The sequence below is a fragment of the Chelon labrosus genome, assembly GCF_963514085.1.
Source record: "Chelon labrosus genome assembly, chromosome: 22".
NCBI lineage: Eukaryota > Metazoa > Chordata > Actinopteri > Mugiliformes > Mugilidae > Chelon > Chelon labrosus.
Genome location: NC_140355.1, coordinates 8,429,984 through 8,456,116, shown reverse-complemented (window position 1 = coordinate 8,456,116; position 26,133 = coordinate 8,429,984). Strand labels below are relative to the sequence as shown.

Genomic DNA, 26,133 nt, shown 5'->3' with positions numbered 1-26,133 from the left:
TAAAATTATTAAGTGAACAAACAGATAAAGATAAAGATAAAACGCGTAACTTTAAAGCTATTTTCTAGAACTTTATAGCACTATAACGTAATAGGTTTCACGTTTTAACATGATTAGTTATCATGTTAAAACTTATCACGTTTTAACGTGAAACTTATCACGTTAAAACGTGAAACGTATTGAGTTATAAAATGAGATGATTGAATGCTGAATAACATAAAATAAAATTAATAAAATCCGTTTTACTGAGGTTTTAAATGATCTTCTCAATAGACGATCTTTAGAGCTTCATTCGTTCCTTATTGTCACGTGACATGTATGTTTACATCCGGGTTCTTGAGATTCAACATCCGGAGCTGCGCAGTGAGAGTCAGCTGACAGTTGTGACCAACTAGCGGGTGTAACATCAAAACTGAAGAGAACCCGAACCTAGAAAAAAGCCTCCCTCTGTCCCTACGAACTGTACCGGCCGCGGAGAACCGGACAGCCGTTAACCCACGATACCCGGCCACGTCTTCCCGCTTTCCGCAGGATGAGTGTCGGCGCTCCGAGAGGCCTGGCCAGCTCGGGGCAGAAACCCATCACGGAGATCCTCCACCCGCTGTCCGCCGCGGAAGAGCCGCTCTCCCCCGGGCCAGATGTCACCATCAGCGTCGGAGGGGAAAAGGTAGGATGCGCTGGGGCTTCACCGAGACCGGTGCGACGGTTAGAAATCAAACGGGGGGGTGGAGGGGGTACGGTTAACCTTACCAAACTCAGTTGTCTAACCTGTTTTCAGGCTGGCACCAACGTTTTTAGACTAAGACTGGGAAGTTTAAAGAAAACCCAAAAAAGAATCAACGTCTTTGTCTGTGTTTACATTTAAGCTTTATTGCACAGACCTGGAGCTCACAGTGACTCAGTTGAATAATGAGTAAAAACTGAAAGTAAAAACAAACACACAAAAAAACAACAGCCACAAGTGACATACATATAAAAAAAAGAAGTAGTAAAAGAAGTATAAATTATCTCCCTAATAAACACAAACTCACAAATGCACATTACCAAAAATGACTAGTTATGTGTTTTCCACCATTTAAGTTGAATTCAAAGAGAGATGCCATCCTCATCAACCCTGCTGTGCTGTGCAAACAAAGAGGGATGAATGCAAACAAATCACGTATCTTTTATTCATCCAGCCGGTGCTTTTTATAGGACTGACAGTGTAGCAACCACTTCAGCACTGCAGTGCTTTGTTGCCAACAGGAGAAGCTGTGATGCTTCCACCCAGGTTATTTTCTAGTGCGTGGTCTGGATTTCCTTTTCATTTTCTCCTCCATACGTGATTACACCCAGGGACAGAGGTCACGGCTCCGTCTCCAGTCAGGCAGTTTGTCAGCACTTTTTAATAAAATTTGGTGGAAAGGTTTATGAAGGAGCAGGTGGGTCTTTTTTTGTGCGCGTAGCGTGAACTCATTCGATTTTATCAACTTTTCTTTTTCACTTTGTAATATTATTTTTTTTTTTTTTTCAAACAATCAGTGTAGGTACTTGAATGAAAAAAAAATCCAACAGATCACATCTGTTTTAATGTATAGGAATTCGTTAAAATATTTTATGTGCAGCATCCACATAAAATATTTGTAGTTTATTCTGTTATAATTTTATTTAGACCCCTGTGCGCCGTCCTCAACTCTTGCCCTCATCTTCCACTGGAATAAACATAATATTAGTTTCTTAAGCTTTTACACGGAAAAAAATTGCAGTTTGACCCACAATATAAATGATATATTGATATTTCAGGTGGGATTACTGAATCACATTCAACAGCAGTAAAAGCACAAGTTCAAACATTATAATTATTGAGCTGCTTCAGTTGTAATGTCCTGGTATTGTGCATGCTGGCTCACTGAAACCCTCACAGCTTACTCAAAACACCATCAAAATACCTGCTATTAAAAAGGCGGATGCCAAATTTGTATAATCACAAACCCACTTGTGATTATTGCACACAGGTAACAGCTCTGATATACATTACAAGTCTGCAAGTCAAGAAAGTGCCAATTTGTCATGAAACTTTTGAAGCATGACTGGAAATGCATAATTAGAAAAATGCTTACTCAAAAGTCCACGTTCTCCACAAGCTATAGACAGAGAGATACATAGTAGTTTTCCCTCTTACTTTTCCCGAGGTGACGTATATTTTGTGGGGCGAGGAATGTAAATCACTGTTTCACACCAAAAATGTCTACTGTTGGGACAAATTGCAGCTTTTGTGATTTACAAAAACTTTTAAGCTGATAAACACCCTATGTGTTTTTCATGGTGTGATTCAAATAGGTCCCACTGCGTCCATCTCTGTGTGAGATGTCTTAGTGTGTCTTAGCGCGACTGTGCTGCAGTGTGCTCGCGGTTCCTTCACGGTGACGTAATGATGCGATGCAACGCAATTATCTGAGCTGTGATTATCCGAGCAGGTTAGCGCCGCGCCGTCAAAAAGAGCACCTCCAGTACACCGTCAGCAGCCCGTGTGTGAGATTTTCTGTGGGGACAGCAGAGAGTGCGGCGCCACACACCGCGATCACACCGGCCCTTCAGAGTGTGCGGCGGCGTGAGACCGGAGAGTCAGAGAGGGGCAGCCCTTCTTTTGACGCTGATTGAGTTGGAAAGTTGAAAGAAAAAGAAGTATGAAAAGGTCACGTGGACCTGCTGCAGGAAGAAACTGGTTCTTTTCTCATGTGAGGTGAAATGAGGACACTATCAGCCGGTGTTGTTAGCCGCTCAGATAAAATCAAATGTGGCAGAACAAAGTAGTAGTTTTATTGCAGTCTTGCATTTCTTGACTGATTAGTTTTTCTGATTGGTTTACTTCCCATTGTAGAGACCTGTTTTGTAGTACAATGATAGTATTAAGTGTCCCTTAGAGAGAGAGAAGCAACCACATAGCCATTGTCTAATTCTCCTGGTACTACTGTGTCCAGATTCTCTTCATTTTAGACTCTGTGCTTTTGTCCAGTTATATCTCTTGCTGTGTCTAAATGGCAGCTTCAGGGGAAATGTACTACATTGTGTGGTTTCTATCTTTTGCCACGAAAAACTCAAAAATTGAAAGTGCCAGGTTTAGTCTGTAAACAGTTATACACGGGGATAGGTAGCAACACCGATCAGATCTGTTTGTGTGGATCCAGATGCTGAAGCTGAAACCTGTGTGTTCATTCCTTAACAGTATTGACTGATGCACCAAACACCTATGCATGGCACTTCAGGGGCACTTTACACTCAGACTCGTTCATCTTCATTAGGTTCAGGAGTGGCTGAAATTACATCATTGCCGTGTGCCATTATGGATTCTGCTTATCAGTCTATTTTTTTTCATTGATTTCCTCATTAATTCATTTTCTGTTTGGGGGCAAAAAAAAAGTAGGCCTGCATTTGTTTTCAGCGTTAATGCAACAGTTTTATTATCTTTGAGCCAGAGTAGAAAGAGGGCACGCATTCGATTAAACTCTCAGGGAACTAGACTCGATGAAAGGAACTGATACGTTCGGAGGCGGACCATTTTGATGGAAAGGGCAATTTAGAACCGGTTCTCAACTGGAAACGGTTCCAAAATACCCAACGCTAGTCTTTATGACAGATGAGCAAACATTTTTTTAAGTTTGAATTTAAGAAGACGTTCGCATTCAGTCCACAACTAGTACAACTACGCCTTGTTTTCCCACAGATTGTACTTTTTGCATTAAGATTGAGGAAATTTATCCACAAATGCTCCATTTCTTGCCACTCGTCCATCATACAATTAGAAACACCCTGTCGGAGAAGCAGTGTGTGCACACAGCCTTAACAAGAGCCCCATTGACGGAGAGAAACAACTACATCAGCAGATCAGTTTGTCTATCTGGCTCTTTGTGCGCTGCTCTTCCCATCTCCTAGCGTCTGAACTTTGAGTCACCATGGTATCTGTTCCACGCAGGAACTGGGGCTGACCAACGGCACGCCGGTCGAGTCGTCGAGTCCCAGCTCTGCGTCGCTGCTGTTCAACAGGCTTCAGTTGGACGACGACTCGGAAGCGGACGCTCGGGACCCGTACGCCTCCACAGAAACCCGTGACCTCTTCGTCACGGTTGATGACCCGAAGAAGCACGTGTCCACCATGGAGACCTACATCACCTACAGAGTCTCCACCAAGGTCTGTTATTGGCTGGTGTCATGGTAACCCCATGTACCTGGTTTCCTATGGGCAATGATTAAACATCTGTCTGCTAGGATAGTAGCGGTTGTTTTGCATGTTTTATTCCACTTGCCAGCCATATGTGCTTAATGTTAATTAATGTTAATTAACCATTTTCCAATAGGTAATACATCACAGTGAACATTTAGTCTATAGGTTGCCACATGTTAATGGATTTAACATACAAACCTATGAGTAAGTAAGGTAAAAGTTAATGTTTACCTGTGGAGTTTGAAATTGATAGTAGCCCTCTCAAACCAAGCAGGAATGTAAACACTAAGGATTTGAAATTCCTCCAAACATCTGCTGTTGAGAAACACTCAACAATATATGTTACACATTCATTTACATTTGGCTGATTCTACAAAAGGAGCTTTAATTTTACACACTGCTGACCTGTACCTCATGAAGCTAGCCTCCTTTTCACTTGTTCCATGTCTGGCTTTGGTAAACCCAGTTTAAAGAACCACTGTGTAGGATTCACTGAATACTCCTCCGTTTCCAAGCATGTAGGAGAACAGTGACTATCATGCGCCAGGACTTTCAAAATGAAGTCACTGTCTCTGTAGCAATACTAAATTTAATGTCAAAACCTGAAAGGCCCTTTTTGGCCTGGTGTCGCAACCACATTGAGTCCTGCAGCCACGTTCAGACAGCTTCAACTATCACACTGTTATAAAGGCACATTAAAACACAAATCCCAGCACTTTATAAGCAGTTAGCACGACTATAAACACCACCTGCTCCCAGCTCTGTGTAGCAGAAACAATCAAGGACAGTTGATGTTTGTCAGACTCCCGGCTGCGTCATGGCTTCACTGTGTTCAGTATATTATAAAACTAGCCAGATATTTGCTCTGTGGACGTAAGGTGATTACAATAAGCAGAAGTCAACCTGTACAATCAGTCACACTGCACAGGAAGGAAAATGACAAAACCACAGGGTTGGAGCACTTCCTGAAAGTGAACTCAAATGCGATACAGTCATTTATTTTCTCCCTGCTGTAAGTACACAGATTTGAAAAGAGGTCCCTTCGATCATTACGACCGTATTAATCAAAAGAAGTAAATTGTGTTGATTATATAATGGCAGTATAATAACCAGTATATGAATCCTCTTGTGTCCCAGGAAGTGGAATAGATAGAACTCTTTGCCATCACCCTTCAAATCAAACTTGTGCTCCAGAGAGGAGACTAAGTAACTTGAGGCTACCGCGTGGGTCCCCTTCCTCTCCACCAATCAAATGTGGCCGCTGGTTAACAAGGCACGAGGACCACAGGGCCACAGCTCTCCCTGAAAGAACTTAATACATTTGTCCAGACTGCAGAGAATCAGAGCTTTTGAGGCTTTTCCGTATCGTAATGAAAGAAGCCGATTCAGAGGGCGACGCTGCCAGGAGCCGTCGAGCGGCGTCATGGCGACAGTTGCTATGTGCACTGAGGTTCCTCGAGTTCAGAGGCCATAGACAAATATCACAGGCCGATGTGAACACAAAGTGTTAATGGAGAGAGAGTGTGTGGGCTATCTTTTATCACCGGGCTGTCAGTGACAGAGAGAATGTGTGTTTGTCTATCGACTGTACTTTAAGCTTGTGAAGCTAACAATAATGCTGGAAAATCAGCATTCAATCTAATTTGTACACACATATGTGCATGCATACAGGATGTAGTAGATGTTTTTACAATCCTTTTACAACTCTTAAGATAGAGCTGAATCTGGGAGCATACAAATGATTACGTCCAATGGTGTTGTCCCTCAGTCATGTAAGACAAGGCATTTAGCCTTAGAGCTCCTGAATTTTAGTTTTGGTAGTTGAGGTATTATGTCCTCCCAAGTAACAAGTAAGTATGTGTTGTTTTTTTTCTTCAGACAACACGGGTAGAGTTCGACCTGCCGGAGTACAGCGTGCGGCGGCGTTACCAGGACTTCGACTGGCTGAGGATGAAGCTGGAGGACAGCCAGCCAACCCACCTCATCCCTGTAGGTCACACAAGCTTTGTTGCACCCCATTGTTCCCAATGAGAAACGCCTCATTTACACTCCTCTCCTCCTCCTCCTTTATCTCTCCTCGTCCCCTCCAGCCCTTGCCGGAGAAGTTTGTGATGAAGGGCGTGGTGGATCGTTTTTCGGAGGAGTTCGTGGAGACGAGGATGAAAGCTCTGGACAAGTTCCTGAAGCGAGTTGCGGACCACCCCGTCCTCTCCTTCAACCCACATCTGAACGCTTTCCTGTCTGCCAAGGTGAGACAGCACTCAGAGTCCAAGCATTCCCACTGATACTTAACATGCTGAAATGCAAAAAGGAAACTAGAAAATACTGATGCGTGACCACTGAAGATTAATCTCAGCTGTATTTTTTCAGTAAATGCGAAACTAGAAAAACACAGAGCCTCTGCTTCCTTACTGGTTTGTTTGTTTGTGTATTTTCTCTTCCGTTAGTCTCATAAATGGCTGTAAATACTACAGCTGAGACACAATACAAGACTTTATTGATCCCTGTGGGTAAAGGAGATTGTTGAGCCATGAAATAATTGGACTCAGATTAAGGAAGCAGAACATAAGCATTAAATAACAATATAAGACACGGATGAAAACAAGCAGCTGTAGAGTTTTAGGGAGAAGTATGGATTACTATCATATTTTATTTACTTCCTATTTATATGGTTATGGTTTCATGGTCTTCTGAGTCTTGACCACATGTGCTGCGTCGTCGTCGTTTCTCTGCAGGACCTGAACAAGCGCCAGGGTTTGGCGCTGCTGTCCAAAGTGGGCGAGTCGGTGAAGCAGGTGGCCGGAGGCTACAAGCTGCGGGCACGGCCGCCTGAGTTCTGCGCCATGGGCGAATACCTGGACACCTTCACCCAGAAGCTGGGAACCATCGACCGCATCGCTCAGAGGATCCTCAAAGAGCAGTCAGGTATCAGAACGATGGAGGAGACTGACCATCAGTCGTGGATGATTCGTCTACTTTATTCTTCTTCAAAAGATTTGTGGGGCACTTCTGCCTTTATTGGACAATTGTTGGCATAGAGACCGAAAAGGGACAAGGAGAGATAGATGACATGCAACAAAAACCCCATTTGGACTAGCTAACAGCTAAACCTGTGACCGATTGTAATTTGATATCTGATGTGTTTACACTTGCATTCCACTAATAAGAAATATCCCTATATGCGCATCGTTGTGCTTGTGGTCAGCTTGTGGCATGTGCATCGCTTCAGTCCTTAGTGAGCTGGTGTGTGACACCAGCTTATCTGTATTGACTGTAGAGGCTGTTTATTTGGAGAAAGAAGCCGCAGACCTTTGGGCCTTGTGGCCGCGTGGTTGATAAGTGCGGGCCTAACTCATGCATGACAAGTAAATACCTGTCATCTGCCCTGCGAAACGCCCCGTGTCACCATCTGCTCAGGTTTTAGATATACTCCAGTCCATGTCAGCCTTGTTTCCATGTCAGAGGAGATAAACTGTGATATCTGCAGATAATGAAGGCCTATGAGCTGATAGAGGAACGTGTGAGGAGCGAGCAGTCTGGAGCTTCGCCATCGGCCTCTCTCTCTCGTGTATTATTTTACAAATATAGATTTTTGCAATTGAACGCACCAATCCCTGTGTGTCGCTTGTGTGGAAAAAGAAAATTTGGTGGTGATTCATTTCCCAATCCAGCAGGGTCTTGTGTTGCGCAGAATGCAGTAGAGCTTGACTGATACTAGATTTTCGAGGCCAATACCTATTTAATCTATTAAATAAGTAAATAATTCTAATAGCTATTTATATAACGTGCTGCCTTGCTAGCATAAGCATAGATGACATAGTTATGTTGATGTCTGCTGCAGATAGCACAGAGTATACTAAATAACTGCATATCAAACAACATGTGCACTAGTACTGAAATATCTTGTATTCTAGTTCCTCACTCTGAAACATTTAGCACAAATTAAATCATATATTCTTTATTTTTCGGACTATATATATGTGTTTTTCTCCCACCAGAGTACCTAACGGAGCTGCGTGAGTACGGCACCGTCTACTCCAGCTGGGCGGGGTCAGAGGAGGAGCTGCAGCGCCCTCTGGAGGGAGTCGCTGGCTGCGTGACGACGTGCTGCGGAGCGCTGGAGGACATGAGTGAGAACATGAGCCAAGACTTCCTGCCCGTACTCAGAGAATACGTTCTCTACATAGAGTCCATGAAGGTAAGAGTCGTTTCGAAAACGGTTAATGTTTGATGTGTTAGGGGAGCTGAACGCAGTCATCTGATCAGCCATGACTACAGTTACCCCCAGTGGCTAAAAGCGGTACTGCAACAAAAAGAGCGTCATCACCACAGATGCGACCATGAAAGGGACATCTTTGCACTTGTTAAAAGTTTGTTCTGCGTGCTCATTGAACAGTCATTATCGGAATAAGTTGGAGCTATTTTGGAGCCTGGTATTGAGTGAAAGTAACAAGGGCGACAATAACTCGTGGACGTCATTGAGGACCTATGTGCAGTTTCCATGTTCTCAGTGTGTCCGCTGTGTTTCCTCTCAAAAAGACATGCACGATAGGTTAATGTGAGTACGAATGGTAACCCTTTACAGAGGCATGTCGAGTTACAATCGGCAGAAGTCACTGAAGTTAAATCATACTAGATGTGCGCTAATTAATAACAGAATATAGTAAAAACATCTTTCCTAATTACACTCTAAAATCTGATCTTTTGTTCAATAGGATCATTGGGTAAAACTTTGAAAAGTTTGAAATGGGTTTTTCATTCATAGATATTGTGTCCAAATATATAATCATTATGTTTGAGGAGATTGTTGTTGTTCTATTCAATTTAAAAAAAAAATAAGAATATGTTGGTCCAATAAAGTAAAATAATCAAAGAAGCTGACATCTACACATTTCTATGTTTTGGATGAAAGCCTAACTAGAGAAGCCGTGGTTTATCTACTTGGTATGCAGGCGCAAACATGAATGTGTTTAATATTTAACTGTGCATTATAGTTATTTGTTGGTGGGAAAGACCACAAGGGAAATGCATGCAGATCCAAGGCTGTTATTAATAGAGAAACGCAAACCGTGGATCCTTTATCCTGCCAGACGCTCAGATGCTGAGTTGTTTTCTTTCAGCTGCGTTAACCTTTGACCCTGAATAGGGGAAGTGGCGTGCAAAATTCTGCATGAGTCACATTATCGCTAACCTCCTGATTCAGCATATCTCTCTCCGTCAAACAGTTTCCACATGTTGTGTTTCTCAGAAGTATTTTATTAATACCACATAATAAAACGGTTCATGTGTCCTGTCTGATTACAGAACGTTTTGAGGAAACGAGACCAGAGCCAAGCGGAGTACGAGGGACGCCTAGAAGCTGCCGTATTGCGCAAACAAGAGGACAGAACGCCTGTAAGTCACCTCCTTCCTCTAAACTGAATCTGGAGGCTTTAAAATGGCTGAGGTCCACGTCATTTCCGGCAGCATGGCCGACAGAATTCTGTCGCTGCCCAATTTCAATATGATCTAACGCAACCCTTCCCTCCCAAAACTCCTTAACAACCCAGACCCCTTCTAGTGATTCTAGTCCTGCAAAATGTAGCTTTGAATTATGTCCCCTCAAGGCCCCTGTAGCTGTAGTTGTCTCTGTTTTGCTGTAGATGCCTGTGGAGGTGGAGAAATGTCAGGACAAAGTGGAGTGTTTCAATGCTGACCTGAAGGCGGACTGGGAGCGCTGGCAGAACAACAAGAGACAAGACTTCAAACAGCTTCTCACGGGCATGGCCGACAAAAATATCAACTATTACGAAAAGGTACGCATGCAGCAGTAAAGGACCGCACAACTACTTCTCATAGAGTTTCTTGCAACAACACAAAATTAGAAAATGTGCAACTGGAAAAGATCCCTGTTTAGCTCAAGAAACAAACACAGAGTTAAGACATAAAGTTAAAATGACAGGAATTTTAGACCAACCGCTGCACGTTCGCGAATAGATAACAGGTAACTCCAGGAATAGCACTAGTGTATCATAACAAAATATTGGTGAAATGAACAAGTTTCGCGGCAGATAATGCGTTAGTTAGAGGCTGCGTTTCGGTGCCCCATCACTCCCACTATATGGATATACGCGGATCTAAATATCGTCCGAACGACTCCAAATGACACCAAAGTTATAATGATTGTATTTTATGCCAGAAATAAGGTCCAAGTTGTAAAAAACGCTAATTCCCCTTTAATCCTTTCACAATAGCCAATAAGAGAAATCAGTCTACAAGGACATATAGCAGCTGACTGTGCTGTCAGGCAAAGGTAAACAATCTAGCTCTCGAGGCTAATGTCAGCTAGCATACTACTGTTGGCACACAGTACATTGAAACTGAAAGTCAAAATCTCACTTCAAGCTCTCCCTGAAGAATATACAACCCCCATTGACCACACAATAATTTCTCTCATCCAAACTTGTTAGTCTTCTGCATTAGTTTTTTGCTTTTCTTCATTTTGTTTATATTCACTTCCATGCTAGCTGGTGCATTTACTGATTCCTGATCTCCCACGATAATCGAAGTAAGATCCTGTAGCATGTGTTGGTGCTTTTTCTTTGATACAACCTGATTTGCATCACACAAAACTGGCCAGTTCTTTAAACTTGCTGAGGTTTGAGGTCAGCCCCAACAGACCACTACAACCGGTAGAGTGAGAGTCACATGGCGGAGAGAGGAAGGCGAAGCTTGTCAGTCGTTTTTTCAGTAACCTTGCTAGCCCCTCTGTACTGCAGAAGTTTCAAGTTAAACTTCAGATTTTTAAGCAATGATTTTTTTTATGGTGTATTTAATTTTACAATTCCATTAAAACTAAATATTCATCCGGAGAAAGACTATACCGAATCTCAGGAGTGTTAAAAGTTAAAAACTCACAAGCATTATGTCTTAGACAACATGCTGAACATGCTAGCAGGTTAGCTTGCCGTTGCTAGTACACCTATACCGGTTGGAAACATGATCCCCGTCATGTAGAACGTGTCTGTCACAATGGAAGCTGTGTGCTCTCTCAGACTTTTTTTTAGAAATTGCTTATTCATTCCCCGTTTACACAGCTAGCAGAGTGCTGTTTGTTTCCTTCGTATAAAATCACAGCCTGCCCTGATTGGTCAGTTCCAGTGACCTGAGCACGCCATGCCCATACGAGTGCTACTCGTGAAGCAGATGTTAAAGAACATTTGGGAAAGCGTTTAATTGGATGCAACATTAGTACACGCCCCTAAGTGCGGGATGAGTCATTGCCATTTTGAAGTAGTTTTCCAGGATGTGACAAAAATCAAGATACCTTTAAGAATACCATTAAAACTACTTTTTTGTTAGCCTAGATGCTGGTAGCTGACATATTGTCCAGGAGCTACTGTATTACCTAAACACTCTTAAACATTAGACTTAGCCTGAATTACAACATACAGAAATGTAAGCTTTGTTATTTGTCAGACATGTTTACAGGGGGAAAGTGTTAACTAGTAAGAGCCTCAGCAGCTTCAGGAATATGTGTACAGCTGTAATAGATTTCTGCTCACACCGTGAAAACATGACTTTAATAAGCTTGCAAACTGAAATGACCGCTCTGAGCGTCCAATATCTGACTGTGAAAAACAAAAGTGGCTACAAGCACCAGAAAGTTTGTTTCTCAGAATCATTTTCTGTTCTCCCCCGTTCACCTCATTCTGTCCCCGCGTCGCCTGACTCCTCATCCATCTCCACTATCCGCAGTGCCAGGCAGCGTGGGAGTCGCTCATAACTCTCCTCCAGGACAAACAGACTGAGGATAAAACCAGCGATACGAACTGAAGCGTCTCCTCGCGTCTCTGGCCCCCATGTCTCGCTCTACAACACGCTCTGTCATGCCAAGGAACAAGACCAACAGGGCAGCAGTTTTTTTTTACTGCTGGACTTGGCCCCCGTGCTCCTGTGAGATGACCGTACAGAGAGGAGTAGAACATTTGGGCCGTGAAAGAGGTAACAAACGGTGCATTCAAGGACAGCTGGGAAAGAGGAGAAACCTACTATGTACATTTTTTTTCCCCCTGTTCTTATTGACTTTTTCTACTTCATATTTTCAATTAACAATCGGTTGCCAATGCTGCTTGCGATTATTTAACAGTTGTCTCAGAGAGATGTGTTTCCCGTCTGCTCTCTTCATTTTCACACTGAGCTAACCAAGAAGGAAAACTCTCGCGGAGAACGTTGCTTTTGAGGGCAGATGTGAGGTATGTTAAGTGTTGAGAGCATGTTTTCTCCTGCTGGGTTTAAAGTAAACACTAAAAAGGGTGTTTCCATCTTTTTCCTCTCTTAACAGTATCAAGACTGTAAGAGGCCAAACAAAAACCAAGATGTTACACTTAAAGGGCCACGTGGGTTGTTTTTGCATGGTTATATTTTGCCATTACTGATCACAGTTTTCCAAAACTTAATAAACTTTATTCACGGTTATGCTGCAACCACTGTTACTAAGAAATAAATAAAATCATCCAGCACCGACCTGAAACATGCCGGCGTGACGTGGCCTCATGTTTGACCGGAAAGCACCCGGGAGGTGTCGTGACAGACGTCAGAATCGGACCTCAGTAAAACACTCTGGTTGTTTAACAAAGGGAAAATGTATTCGCTCCCGGCTGCATTTAACAATGACGACACACGTGTGTGTCCGAGCTGAATGCTGAGGTTCATCTGAGTTTGTGGACGGACGATCGAAGCTGAGCACAAATGCAGAGAGGTTTATGTTTAGGGAGACAACAGATCAGCAGCGCCACCCTGTGGTCAAGCTGTATTCTTTTGATACCAGTGGCTGAACGGTGTGCTACCTCTGGTTTGTCTTGTCTTGTTGTTGTTTTTTTTACCATTTATACCTGCTGTAGGGATTTCACCTCTCTTTTCCGAGCAAAGGCTTTACTTTAGTTGATGTTAAACGGTTCACGGGGTGAAAAAGACTCCACGGGTACTCTTTGATTTAATCTCTTTGACAGCTCTGTACATTTTCTTTGAAGAAATATGACTTGTTTTCATGCACATTCACTTTTATATATTTTTTTTTCTGTAAAAGACAAACACTGCATTGGGAACACGTGACATTACTAAGCTCCACTAGCAAAATGTGCGCCTTATTTTAAGAAGATTTGGAATGTAAAGGCTGGATATAAGTCAAACGACCTTTAGAAAACGTGGCCTTGTTTTACAAAGTACAGAGATGTCTACATTGGAACTGGTGAGCCTCTTAAACGTGTTCGTGAGGCTGGCTTACAAGGGAACAACAAACATTTCTTCTGTGTCACGCAAACACCCCATGAAGATGATAAAAGGGATTTTGATGAGAAGTTTTCAGCTCAGAGTTAGACTGTCCTTATACAGCCAGACTCAATTATTATTAGAATATAAGGGCAACGCGTCATTGTTTAACTCGTGGATAACTACACTGCTGGTACTCTTAAAAAAAAATCACACTCAAATGATCTCATTTGCCCGGCAGGTCTTTGCCGGAGCATAATCAGTTCCCAACGGAGCAGCTCCAGACCAGCTCTGGGCGTCAGCGTTGGTTTGGCTGCCAGGCTAGAGAAAGACATTATTTTCAGAGTGATGCGCCCTTTAAAGTCACTTGTTTTATCAAGAAATTTAGAATGACATAAAATGACTGTGTTATTTGGAAAGCCTCTGACAGAGCAGCTTGACGCTATGACTCATGGAAGATATTTCTAAGGAGGTGGACCAGCACTGCCACACGTACTAACGGCTGCATGTTCGTTTCTTTTTTTTTTTTTTTTTTTTCCCACATTTCCTGAATTTCTCCCGTCCTCAGATGTCTTGCTAGCTCCTTACACTCAGCATAAAGTAGCGAAAAGTTGACCAATGATAGGGCGGACTCAGTCATGTGACATCTCCACAGTGCCACATTTACAACGGATTTGTTCATTTTCAGATTTAAGGTTCTCATTTGGTATTTTCTGGGACAGGCTTTGTTAAAAACAACGGAAAAAAGCTCCTTCGTTTTAGCTGATTATTTTAGATGTCGTGATTTTTTTTTAGGTGGATGCCACATTACTGAGCCTGCCCTCAGCGAAACCAAATGTGAGCGATGAGATGAAGTGTCTGCGGCTGCTTGACGACGCGTTTTACTACCTTCTCAGTTGTCTTTTCATGTCCTGCCTTTATTTGTCTTTCATGTTTTCCCTTCAGTCTTAAAAGCGTGAAGAACCAGCTACCGTTTCCTTTTACTGCCAGAAGTCAAGAAGGTGACAAGTGAAGAGAATTACCTTTTTAATTGAGTTTCGAATGAGAAAAGCTCTCTAGGCAGCTACAAGGGATGTTCTGTTCTACGGATGCACTGATGCTAAAAGGCTAAACGACTTTATTTGTAGCAAAATACTGGGAACATAGAGAAGTGAAGAAGTATTTATGTAACATGTCTGTTTTGCCACTTATTTCCTCTCACAGTGTAAGATTTATCTCTAATTTTTATTCCCTTACTACTGTTTTAAAAAGACAGGTCCACACGATTTAAGTTTTCGTTGACACTTTTCAACACTTTTCAACCTTTTTATGTTGTCACACTGTTAATTGTCACCACATTTGAGGAAATTAGCAGTTTACACGTGCGTTTTGATGTATGCGGTACCACAGTCCCCTTTCTTTTAATGTTCTTCAACACGAAAAAGCCAAACCCTCCATATTTGTCTCACTGCCCAGCGCTGTCTTCTTCGATTGTTACAGTTACTGAATGTAGTTTATTTTTATCTGGAGCATCACAGACAGGTGGTGCGTCTTCCTGACCAACAGAGATGGCTAAGTTATAGGACCTTGGTTACATTTGTAACCCTAGTTTCTCCGCCACAGGCTCCTCCGTACTTCTAGTTTATTTTGACTCTGTCTCCTTGATCTGGTGAACTCATTTCATTATTTATTTTGAAATACTTTGCCCATGCCCCAGAGCAGTTTTGATTGTCATTCAGGTGGGAACTGAAATGACCTGGAAAGCGGTAAAGCATTGCTATAAAGTTCAAAGTAATTAGTAGTCTTTGACCGCTAGTTGTGCTGTGGAGCAGTGTTTTTGATAGTCCCTGATTTTTTTGGCATCAAGAAAACAACAACATGAGATTGTTAATTTACAAGAAAGCTCCAGATTGTTTTATCGGACTGTAATGTTTTACCGGTCAAACTCTATTGCACATCACACAAGAAACAAGACAGACAGAAGGGGACAAATGACTATTTTTCCTTCTCTATTCCGACCAGTATCTATTCCAACCAAGTACATTTTAACATATATATTTTGTTTGTTCTTTACTGGGTTACATTGGTATCTGTTCATTTACGGCCACACACTGTGAATTATTACCATTTGATTTAAAAAAATAAAAAATGTATATATATATATAACTTGCATAGGTGCATCCGTAGACTGGTGTCAATGAAGTAACAGGTTTTGGGATTATTCAGACTGCAGCTGACTATACATGTCCAGCTGGGTTTAGTTTTTGGTGTAAAAGAAAGATGAGATATTATTGTTGAGGTTCCGGTGTGTATGTGGAGACTAGAGCGTACGTTACAGGAGATTGGAAATGTGAACTAACAAAAGCAAAACTTGAAGAATGACCAACATTAGTTTTACTTTTGATGCACATCAGAACGCTAACAGTAGTTCTCTGATTAATGCGCTTACTGCCCTCCTTAATCATAGCCATCGTGTGAGCCCTATCCTGTACTGCGGGTCTGCTGATTTATTTTGCACTATATATCTAGCCCCCGCCCTTGGCACAAACGCCAGCTTATTGCAATATTAAATACTGTTGTCTCACTTTCAGTTGCCAGAAATGACAGTAAGGTGCCTGGTGTTTTGTTGGTCCAGATGAGTTTTGTGTTTCGGTTTGGAAGATTTAGAAATGTAAAGAAAGGCGTCGTCTGCAAATTCAGGTTAAGGTTCTGTTGTGGCTGTCGCTGTACAAGCCCGTAGGAGGGGAGGTTTTATTCATGTACAAATGTTTCTAAGCCAAACGTCTCCATCTTTTCCTCCCGTCTTCCCTGTATAGATTCTCACACGACGATTAAATCTGATTTTCAGCACAAGATGAACCCGACTGTACGTAAGCTAACGACTGAATGTGTCAGTTTGGCTTCTTTTTTTTTTTTATTTTAATCTCAGTTCCTCCCCGGTGTGTACTGTTTACGTTCAGAGTCCTTACTGTACATTTGGATGTTAATAACATTTTGTTGTAATTATAAATAAGCTTGTATATTGATGTTTTGATGCAACTTATCTTTACCACAATTTTTTTTTTTTTCCAAATATATTGGACCAATAATAAAGAGAACGGATTCATTTGATATTTTCATGCTCTGCGTTATTTTTCTTCATAGTTGACGAAAATATATTTCATAATGTGTTTACAAAGACGTATGAATACCTTACTATTACTAAAAAAAAATTGCAAAACTCGAACAATTCTCAGATTTTTTTTTATTATTATTAAACGTACAAAAACTAGATGTTTACACAAATTTAACTTTTACGTGTCATAACAGTTTCTTGACCTGAGAAACTTGTTGACCACAACAATTGTGTGCATGTGATTTTTAAAGTGCCAACAAATAAAAGTGAAAGAACTGAATCCATAAAAAAACAAAAAAACGGTTCTATAAAAGGCTGGATTTTCTTCCCTTCAAATGTTGCTGTCGGTACCATAAAGCACTTCTGTCTATCTACTATGGTTACTACGTCTATCTTTTTAAATATGTATGACCGTAACACAGACTCAAGTAAATGAAACTGGCAAAACGTTGATAGTACCTTTCTAATAGGTTTGTGGAAAGTGCTTTATAGTGAAATATGAATATAGTGAAGTATATCAGAAAATACAATAAAAATCCAGAAGTGAGCAGCCATGTAAGATAATCAAACTAACGACTAAAAAATGTTAGATGTTTAAAAACAAAAAAAAAAGGTAAATTCATCGTAAAAACACAGTTCACGTAACGTCACTACATTTCTGGAAACTGCCCACATGTTCACATCTTTATCCAGGCTCTGCCTTTGTCTCTGCAAATTCTTAAGAAGCTGGTGATCAGTAATGCTGTTTTGTTCCTCACATCAAAAATGGAATCGGTAAGATGAGTCACCTTTCATTTTAATTACTCAGTTATGTATAGCGTTGTCATTTTTTTTACACAGTTGCCCTTAAAGGCACAAATGTGGTAAAAGATCAGGAATTTCAGAAATGGATAAAATGCTCTGAGCTGTAAACATATATTCTCACACTGAAATACTCAGGTAAACCAAAACGCAAGGCCTCCTGCACGGCTGTAGCCAGCGTGGGGGCATGATGAAATGAACTTCAGTGAGGAGAGCTGTGTCTGTGAAGGTTGTCAGTCATGATATATACCAAAAAAAATAAAAAAACAGTCTGAAACCAGAGGCAACTGGACTTGTAAAGTTTCTTGAAGACTTCATCCTAGTAGGTTCTTGAGTTTTAGGAGGCTGGTGGGGAGTTCATCTGAGGGTTTCACCCGGTTCACACCTCTAATCTGGAGTCAGTAATGGGTCGTTAGAGTACCATTTGCAGAAGGATTAGAAAACAGGATCAATTCCTACATTTGCAGGTGAGTATCTGGCCGTTCCAGACCCTAGTCATGTGTCAGATGTTCCTATTAAAACCCCAGCTCCACACCGGTCCTTTAGAACTGAAGACTACTTGAATAAGAGGCTAAAGACTATTTTTATCCTCACCCGTTCACAACTATCTCTCTCCCTCTCTCCCTGCTTCTCTAATCAGCTCAGTACGAGAGTTTGCTGTTTAACTGTTCAGATCATGTCGCTATCTGCTCCAGCAGATCTCATTTCAGTTCAAAACTGCCGCGACCCTCCTCCTCCTCCTCCAACAATCTCACTGAGTTTGGTAATATTATATAATAATATAACAACAATATAGTAACTTTAAATTCCAGAAAACAACTTGTGTCAAACGCTGTAATATGTAGAGTCACGGAATCAGATATGATATTTAACAGGTAAAGCACAATCAGTTACTAAACTGAAAGCTAATCTTTTCTCTCCTTCTTCTCCAGTTGGTCCCCACAGAGGAAGTTCTCAGATCTGACGCAACAAATCTACATTATGTTGAAACTGCTCTGAGTCTGTTATTTTCCATATGACGCCGTATTTTTGTAGCTGTTGGTACAAAAATGTGATGAAATCTGTTGGTGACATCAGCATGGTTCAAGGTGGTTCAAGCCTTATTACGACACATCACAGATTAATTTTAGTCCAGATTCAGTTCCTGTTAAGTGCTCATACTAAACATGAAGCTCAGCTCAGTGTACTCCCTTTGTAACAGGTGAAACCAGCGGAGGCTCCTCCTCTGCAGCTTTAACAAATTCAGGAAGCGTAATTGAACACATGGTTCTCTTTTTTGACCATTTCAAGTCTCAGTTCCCATCTGTCTCGCATCAACGCTACCCCGGTGCTGGTGATGATCTCACTGCTTCATTCTCCCTGAATCCTCTCGTACTGTCTCCTTTGGGGCGATCTGCAGCCGGTGATGCTGAAGGAAACGGAAACCAGAGGGAAAGTGAAACGGTGTGAGAGAGGATGCGTCAACTGGAGCTGTTCTGCATTTTTAATAGTATTAACAATGACATATTCTCAGTCATCCAGGTCATGGTACATCAGACAATAAAAGGAAAACAAAGGCAGTTGGACTAGTTCAGTTTTCTTGAACATGTTACACTACGCATTCAATAACGGCCTTTGGGTCCTATGGGTTGAGGGGAGTGGCCTCTGTGGATCATCCCACAGATACTTGATCAGTTTGGGGTCTAGTGAATTTGGGGGCCAGGTCAACGCCTTGTGCTGTTTTTCATGTTTTTTGAGTTGTTCCTGAACTGTTTTTATGTGTGTGTCTGTGTCGGGCTGCATCCTGCTGGGGACGGCTGCTGCCATCAAGGAGTGTCATTGCTATGGGGCGGGGGTGCCTGGTCTGGTCTAGGTGGGTGCTACATGTCTAAGTAACATCCACACGAATGATGCCAGGTCCAAAGGTTTCCCAGCAGAACATTGAATTGTCACAAGATGGTCACTGTTATTTACTTCTCTTGTTGGTGGTTTTAATGTTGTGGCTGATGGGTGTGTGTGTGTACGTTTTAAGCCTTTTTTATGTATCTGCTCAGAGTACCTGATGGGTATCATTGCCAGTACGGTGAAAGCGCTGGAGAGGGTGAAGACGAAGCCTGGGAACCAGCCCAGGGTCGCCTGATAGATCTTAGTGAACGTGGGGATGTACGCCAGGCCGGCAAATATCAGCGCCACCTGCAGGAAGGTGAGAGCGGTGCCTGGTGGGGAAGAAAGAGGACAGAGGTTACACGGGCGAGGAGAATAGGGAGAAAGAAGGCGACGGAGGAAGGAACAGATTTTCATCAAAATTGGTGGTGGTGAGCTGAACGGCAGAGAGCTAGTCTCTTTGGAGAGTTTGCTAAACATGCTTCTTAGCTCTCTCGTTAATCTCACTCTCATACAGCATGTGTGCCGTAACTATGACACCAATTCCGCTCCTTCCCCAAAGAAGAGGAAGAAGTTTCGCCTAAACCAAATGTCTGAGAATGACCCACTTTGTGTTATTTTCACGTACAGTATCTATTTCCTTGTGTGTGTGGACGAGAAAGAGATTCCTGTTGCTGGTGTGTTTGCGTTTGCACTGCACTGACTTCCCTCACAAAGCAAACAGACGAGGGAAATATCCCTGACAATGAATAGCCCTGGTGCTCTAATCATACACTGTGTGCTTTTTCGTGAGCGTGTGTGTTCTTGTTTTTATTAAGCTGCCAAAATCTTGCAGAATGCCAACACTTTTTTGAGAGATAAAGACTTGGTTTTAGGATGAAGGTTACAAAAGTTTAAGGTAGGCACTCACTTGAGATGGGCTAGTGAATGCATCATGTCAATGGAAAGTCCATTCAAAGATAGAACCACGAGTCTTTGTGTGTGTATCATAGGAGGAGGAAGACCAGTTTTGTCTCATGACAGAGCAGCTTTTTCATAACGGGTCATCTGGTTGGTTCGAACCAGTCTGACTGGCCTCGCACGTTGGCTTCCCGTATGCGCCACTCCCCTGTTCCTGCATACCTGCGTTATAGTCGCTGAACACCGTGTACCCACGCACACTGAACGCAAGACAACACACACAAAAAAAGGCCTGACAGCTTGATCAATGATAGTCTTTTTCCCCAGGAGGTGCAAAATTTGATCTGTGCTGTGAGGCCTTTCTTAATGAAATAAAATCCTCAGTATGTTTGGTGGCATCAACGCGTTTTCCGCTCGTTCAGGAGACGCCAGCTACCCAAGCTAAAAAGGTCTCCTTCCCCCTCCGCGCATTGGCACAATCACACTTCACTTTTTTAAATCATGCTGAGTTGTATCCTTGTTTAAAGATTCCCCACATTCTGCTTTTTGACTTCGTGACATTCTGCGGGCACAGTAAATCCTCCCATCACTCACGCATCACTAGTTGCCAGTAACAGTGTAAGAGGATCTGTGGAGTTTTTTTTTTCCTGACTTGCCAGTGACATTTACGCAGAAAACTTCAACTTCAACATCCACTGTAACTTACTCTGATCCTGCACTTCAAAACTAACAAAATTACTATACTACATGCCATATTTTTTCCAATAACTCAACAGGGATTTCATTTATATCATGTGGGGGAAAAGTTCAAATCGTACTAATTTTCACTCATATTTTTGCACCAATTTTAACATGGTAGTTTCCCGCTTTACCTCTAATGCCATGCAGCTGTAATTCAGAGACGTCACAGAGAATATCTTTATGCTGATCTACTTCCAACTATGTGAATAGAGGCCTAACAGTTGGTGAACTGACCCTTTAATAATCTAAAGCAAGACATTAATCCATATTTCAAACAACAAAGTGGTCACACAGTCAGGTGAATGTAAAATGTGCGTTGAAACCATGAGCAGAGTGTGTTGCCTAACAGCTGAAAACATTTCACATACGCTAACACAGGTTTGTGTACTTACCATATGATGATGTTGGAACCTGCTGTGAGAGCAGAGATCTGATGGTGGGCATCGGAATGAGAGCAAACAGGCTGAGGGAACGAGCTGCAGCAGAGACATTTAAAAGCGATTAATTGAATGTTTGTCTTTTGCTTTTTTATAAACAGTGTCCTTTTATACAACCCACCACCAACCACTGCTATGCACCTTCTTCTTACTGTCTTTGATAAAGTATATAATTCCTCTAATGGAGATGAAGCCAGATTAGTGTTTTCTCGCCTCTGTCGTCTAAACCAACAGTGTATTAACGTAAGCATTAGCCATGATTTTAAACACGACTGGTTATTTTGGTATGATTAAAGTTTTAAACTCTCATATCTGCACACTAAACATGGAAATTCATTGGGGAAGGATAAACAGAATGAAACCGCAGCCTGCAACTGGATAACTTAGCTTAGCACAAAAATGTTGCGTTATGTATTGACAGTAGAAAAAGGAACACAAAAAGTTAGCCAGAAAAGCAGAATATTAGTTTGTCTATTACGCTTTCATGACAAAAGTAGAAAAGTGGTATGGAAGTAAAAATTAAGAAAACAGTAAAGGTAAAAGTTTAGTTAGCCAAAAATCGGTGAAAGAATAGCAAAATAGAAACAGATAGCCTAGCGATCCAGCGCTAACATAGTCCAAACTCCCTAATTAATAGTATGTGTCTTGTGTATCGAAGGTCAAGAAGTTGCAGCACATAACCGACGATAAAACATCAAATTACTGTATCCTTTTGTTACACTAACGTGTTTGTACAAATTAAACAAACCAGATACAAGCATATTGCTTTGTGAGCTTTAGCTAGGTTAGCTGGTTGCTAACAGGTCTTTGTGAAGCAAAATATACTTTTTGATTCTGCGTTATCTGCCAGTAATGAAAATACAACATACATACATATTAAGCACAAACAATATATTTGTCTCTTTCAACTGATCTACCATATGTGATGTAATACACAACAATCAAGGAGACAAACTGCCTCCTGTCTCTTTGTACCACAGCACTAGAAGACAACAGAAACACAAGACCTTTATGGCTTCTACTCACTCCCAGTTCCTTATTTTGCTTCCTATATTTTTATGATTTCTGCTAGACCTGACAAAATGTAAGAACCTGGTCAGCTGACCTACTCATTCTTACATCTGCTGAGTCAGTCCTAGAAAATCAACAAAACGTGGACACACAGTTGCCGCTATGTTTGCTGTGTTACGAGAGTTTGCAAAATGAAACTAAAAGAAAAGATGGACCGGCTAACCAGACTTTGTGCCCTTGAGGAAACTAAATTCAACCTGTTACTTAATGAACAACCTGTTAAGACACAAAACTACACAAAGGCACCGAGCCATGCAGCTTCAACCTTCATGAACTTTTCTATCAGTCATGAATCCACCACAGACTGTGGCCCAGCCTCACCGAAGTAGAACATCCAGGTGGCCGTGACGAAGGACATCCAGTAGATCCCCAAGGCGTATGAGATCATGCCGATCAGGATCAGCGTGGCGTCGCATGCGCAGCGACGAAACAAGATGACGCCAAGGAAACTGGTGAGGAAAATCCCAAAGCTGAACGCATTCCCATAGCCAACCTGCAGCAAGAGGACAAAAACAAAGAAACAAAAAGAGAAGAATAGAGAAGGAGCGACAAACATGGAACAAGGTAAAGGAGGAAAGTGGACAGCAACAGAAAAAATGGAAGAGAAATGAGTGAATGTAACAATTAAAGTGAAACTGAGTAACAAATATACCTGAAAACACATAATACATATTAATGTGTGCTAACATTGAACTTCAAGAGAAAACTCTGTACAGCCAATAATAAGGAATTCGTTTGTCTACCAGAAATGTGACAGCTCATTTTGAAATTGCAAATCTGAGCTCGTCTTTCATGCAACAGTACCACTGTCTCAATACATGTATACAAACACAGCAAAAAGTTACTTCAGTGGCATTCCAGCTGAGCGGCGCTTTCAGGACGAAGGCAGTCAGAATTTCCATGGCTCCGCCCACTGCAACGTCGTACAGGATGGCTGCGGCGAACAGCAGGACCACGTTCACCGTGTTTACGCCGGTGGGAGCCTCGACTGCGAGATCGCTGCTGGAGGCGCGAGAGAGGAGGTGGGCGTTCTCATCCGGCTCTCTGTTGTGTACTTGTTTCACCTTAATCAAGACAGACACACACACATTTAACATCTGCATGCGGATCCTTGTTGTGGGGGTGTGAATATAACGGCTTAAAGGGAAGATAAGAAATAGAAATTGTGGTTCTGACTAGTCTGGAAGCCAAACCAACTTCTCTGCCCACAGATTTCTTTTGTACAGGAAGGTTTGTCTGGAACGGCCCCATTGGGAACTGATTATGTTCCGCCAAAGATCTGCTGGACCAATCAGATTGTTTGGGTGGGTTTTATGCGGTGATAGACAGAAGAGTAACAGCGACGTAATCGTACATGTCACTGGCTCTGATTGGTTGTAGGACTAACCAGTTTCTCTGCATCAACTGAAACACACCCCATAATGAAATCCAAAAAGCATGTCCAAATAGTCTGGCTATGCTAGGCTATGTTCTGACTGTAAAATAGATTAACTTATCTTCATAATTAGATCATCAAACCAATACATTTGGTGTGTTAAATACTGGTTAAATACATAAACAGTTATTGTCAGATTTACATACAGTAGTGCAGCTTTAGTTTGCAGATACACAAAAACCTAAACAGATGTCCCACATACCAGTTTCCCTATGTAAAGTCCCATGTGCATACTGACCTGCAGCAGGACTATGGACTGTATGAGGCAGAGCAGGTGCAGCAGGGTGCTCACGATGAGGAGGATGGTTCCATGTCCCAAATCGGGGGTGTACAGCTGGAACAGGTGACCAGACACCAAGCTGCCCACCAGACCTGCTATCCCGTACAGGAGCTCCACTTTCATCATCACCTGCATGATGGGACAGGGGCACTCATTACTTCTACTGAAAATATTCCTAGTGTCCCGACTTGACGTGACATTTAGGTTTGCTGTTTTGAGGGTTAGCTGTAGAACCTCAAAATGGAGATGAAGAGAAACAAAATAAGAGTCAGCGAAAAGCGGTGACAGTACTGACAACTGCGAACCTTTACGTTCCACTCCTGATATTTCCAGGGCACTCAACTTACCCGGAGGAAATCTGACCATAAAAACCTTTCTCTAATGAAATAAATAAATAAATAAATAAAAAACTGAACCTGTCTGTGGCGGACAACATGCAAAATGGCAACATTTAAAAGCGCATATTTGGCAGTTCTGTTCTTCAGCATATTGTCATTAATAAGCCAACATACACACAGCATCAATATACTGTACCTGCAGTTTGCCAGTGTATCGGCTTGACATCATAACCTGTTGAGAAGACCAGCTTATTGGACAAACGTTACTTGAAATTATTTATATTGGAAAAAATATTACCTTCAGTGGTATTTATTTATTTTTTTATATTTTTTGATATAGCTATTCTTAGTGTCCACATTTATAATTAAGCGATGACAAGACCACTGCTTTTCTAAGGAGGATGAACAGTGCACCAATAAATGCACTAATAAACACCATATTTAATAATTAACAAAATACAAGAAAGTAGGAGAAATGCAGCCATTAAATCTTTTGATGCTTTAAAATGTACAAATAAATTCAATATACCTATTTATTATGCCGCTGTTCATTACCAAAATGTATTATTTTTGTATTTATAAATTTAATTATTTAGTCACCGATGATCTATTTAAGGCATTTTTGGTCCTCCATACATCGCCTGTTAAACGCATTCAAGCGCTTAGAAAGTTGCATGTATAACTTAATTCTCGTAATTCGGCTACGAAGTGAAACTGCACATTACATTTCACTTTTATTCACTTTAATTTAAGGTGCCGTTGTGCACATGGGTACACTAACCTTGGAGCGGTCAGTCGCTGTGGAGCCCAGCGACGCTAAAGTCATCACCCCGGCCCAATAGGCGCTGAACCCTCCGGAGATCCCGTAGAGAGCCGCCCCCCCGAACATCACTTCCAGCGGGAGGCGGAGGAGGAGCACCAGGAACAGGGCGATCCTGGACAGCAGGTACCCGGTCAGCGGCGACACGATGGGGGCTCTCCTCCAGCCGCGGTCGCTCAGCCTGGCCAGGAGCAGCGCCGGTATGATGGGGGTCAGCTTGATGATGAGGTTGTTGGTCATGTAGAAGTTCGTTATGGCTTTCTGCTCGCTGTCCTCCCGGGAGCCATCGGGGTACGTGGCGTTGGCACACCTGTCCCTGACCACCATCTGCAGGGCGGTGTCGAAGAGAGTGCTGCCCAGCTGCTCCATCACGACGATCGGCTCTATCCGCCGGAGCAGCGCGAAGCCCGCTTGGGACAAGCCCGGAATCACCATGATGGTTGAAAAAAGAAGGACAGCCTGCACCAAGACTTATTAAAACTTATGCAAGACTGAGAATAAAAGTTTTTTTTTTAAAAAAAAAAGACTGCGGTCAAAGATAGAAGTGACTTCAGAATCAGGTGTGCGTTTGGGACACGCAGCGACAGAGAAATAAATAGGGTACTATTACGCCCACTTCCTCATCTTCTCGTCAGCTGGTGCCTCAGAGAAAGGCATGAACTGTGTGTGTGTGTGTGTGTGTGTGTGTGTGTGTGTGCGTGCGTGGGTGGGCGTGTGTGTGTAATATTCGGGAACCACCTCACGTTTGCATTTCCGTCAGCTATTATTTTCAAAGCCTTTCCATGAGTGTGGAGCTATTAGCTGGCCTTATATTTACTTTTATTAAAAATAAAAAGAAGGAAAAATTAAAGTTTTTTTTGGTTATTTACTGTGTTTAATAATATTTAACACCTGGCAGAGGAT

The 26,133-nt window shown here is 42.1% G+C and overlaps 2 protein-coding genes across 3 annotated transcripts; one reads left to right on the top strand and one right to left on the bottom strand.

The window, feature by feature from the left end:
- Positions 1-326: 326 nt before the first annotated feature.
- On the top strand, positions 327-16,673 carry snx30 (sorting nexin family member 30). The gene is made up of 9 exons (XM_084572911.1): positions 327-667; positions 3,953-4,168; positions 6,080-6,190; positions 6,292-6,450; positions 6,937-7,126; positions 8,200-8,399; positions 9,506-9,595; positions 9,844-9,996; positions 11,939-16,673. Exons 1-9 carry the CDS (start codon positions 533-535, stop codon positions 12,014-12,016), a joined length of 1,332 nt encoding a protein of 443 aa, XP_084429037.1. The 5' UTR covers positions 327-532; the 3' UTR covers positions 12,017-16,673.
- On the bottom strand, positions 16,672-25,869 carry slc46a2 (solute carrier family 46 member 2). Of its 2 annotated transcripts, XM_084572910.1 has the most exons (7): positions 25,192-25,869; positions 24,031-24,201; positions 23,203-23,421; positions 22,679-22,850; positions 21,242-21,325; positions 19,384-19,540; positions 16,672-18,753 (listed from the first exon to the last, which is right to left on the bottom strand). In XM_084572910.1, the coding sequence occupies exons 1-7, from the start codon at positions 25,663-25,665 to the stop codon at positions 18,696-18,698; spliced, it is 1,335 nt and encodes a 444-aa protein (XP_084429036.1). In that variant the 5' UTR covers positions 25,666-25,869; the 3' UTR covers positions 16,672-18,695. The 2 variants fall into 2 exon arrangements, with proteins under 2 accessions (XP_084429036.1, XP_084429035.1); XM_084572909.1 differs by lacking the exon at positions 16,672-18,753 and having other exon boundaries at positions 19,127-19,540.
- Positions 25,870-26,133: the final 264 nt, after the last annotated feature.

Excerpts from the sequence above, each read along its gene's own strand:
- snx30 (XM_084572911.1), top strand. The coding sequence starts at position 533 with ATGAGTGTCGGCGCTCCGAGAGGCCTGGCCAGCTCGGGGCAGAAACCC. Across the intron at positions 668-3,952 it reads TCAGCGTCGGAGGGGAAAAG|GAACTGGGGCTGACCAACGG; the intron begins GTAGGATGCGCT and ends TGTTCCACGCAG. Across the intron at positions 6,191-6,291 it reads AGCCAACCCACCTCATCCCT|CCCTTGCCGGAGAAGTTTGT; the intron begins GTAGGTCACACA and ends CGTCCCCTCCAG.
- slc46a2 (XM_084572909.1), bottom strand. The coding sequence starts at position 25,665 with ATGGTGATTCCGGGCTTGTCCCAAGCGGGCTTCGCGCTGCTCCGGCGG. Across the intron at positions 24,202-25,191 it reads CAGCGACTGACCGCTCCAAG|GTGATGATGAAAGTGGAGCT; the intron begins GTTAGTGTACCC and ends CCCATCATGCAG. Across the intron at positions 23,422-24,030 it reads AGTCCATAGTCCTGCTGCAG|GTGAAACAAGTACACAACAG; the intron begins GTCAGTATGCAC and ends GTCTTGATTAAG.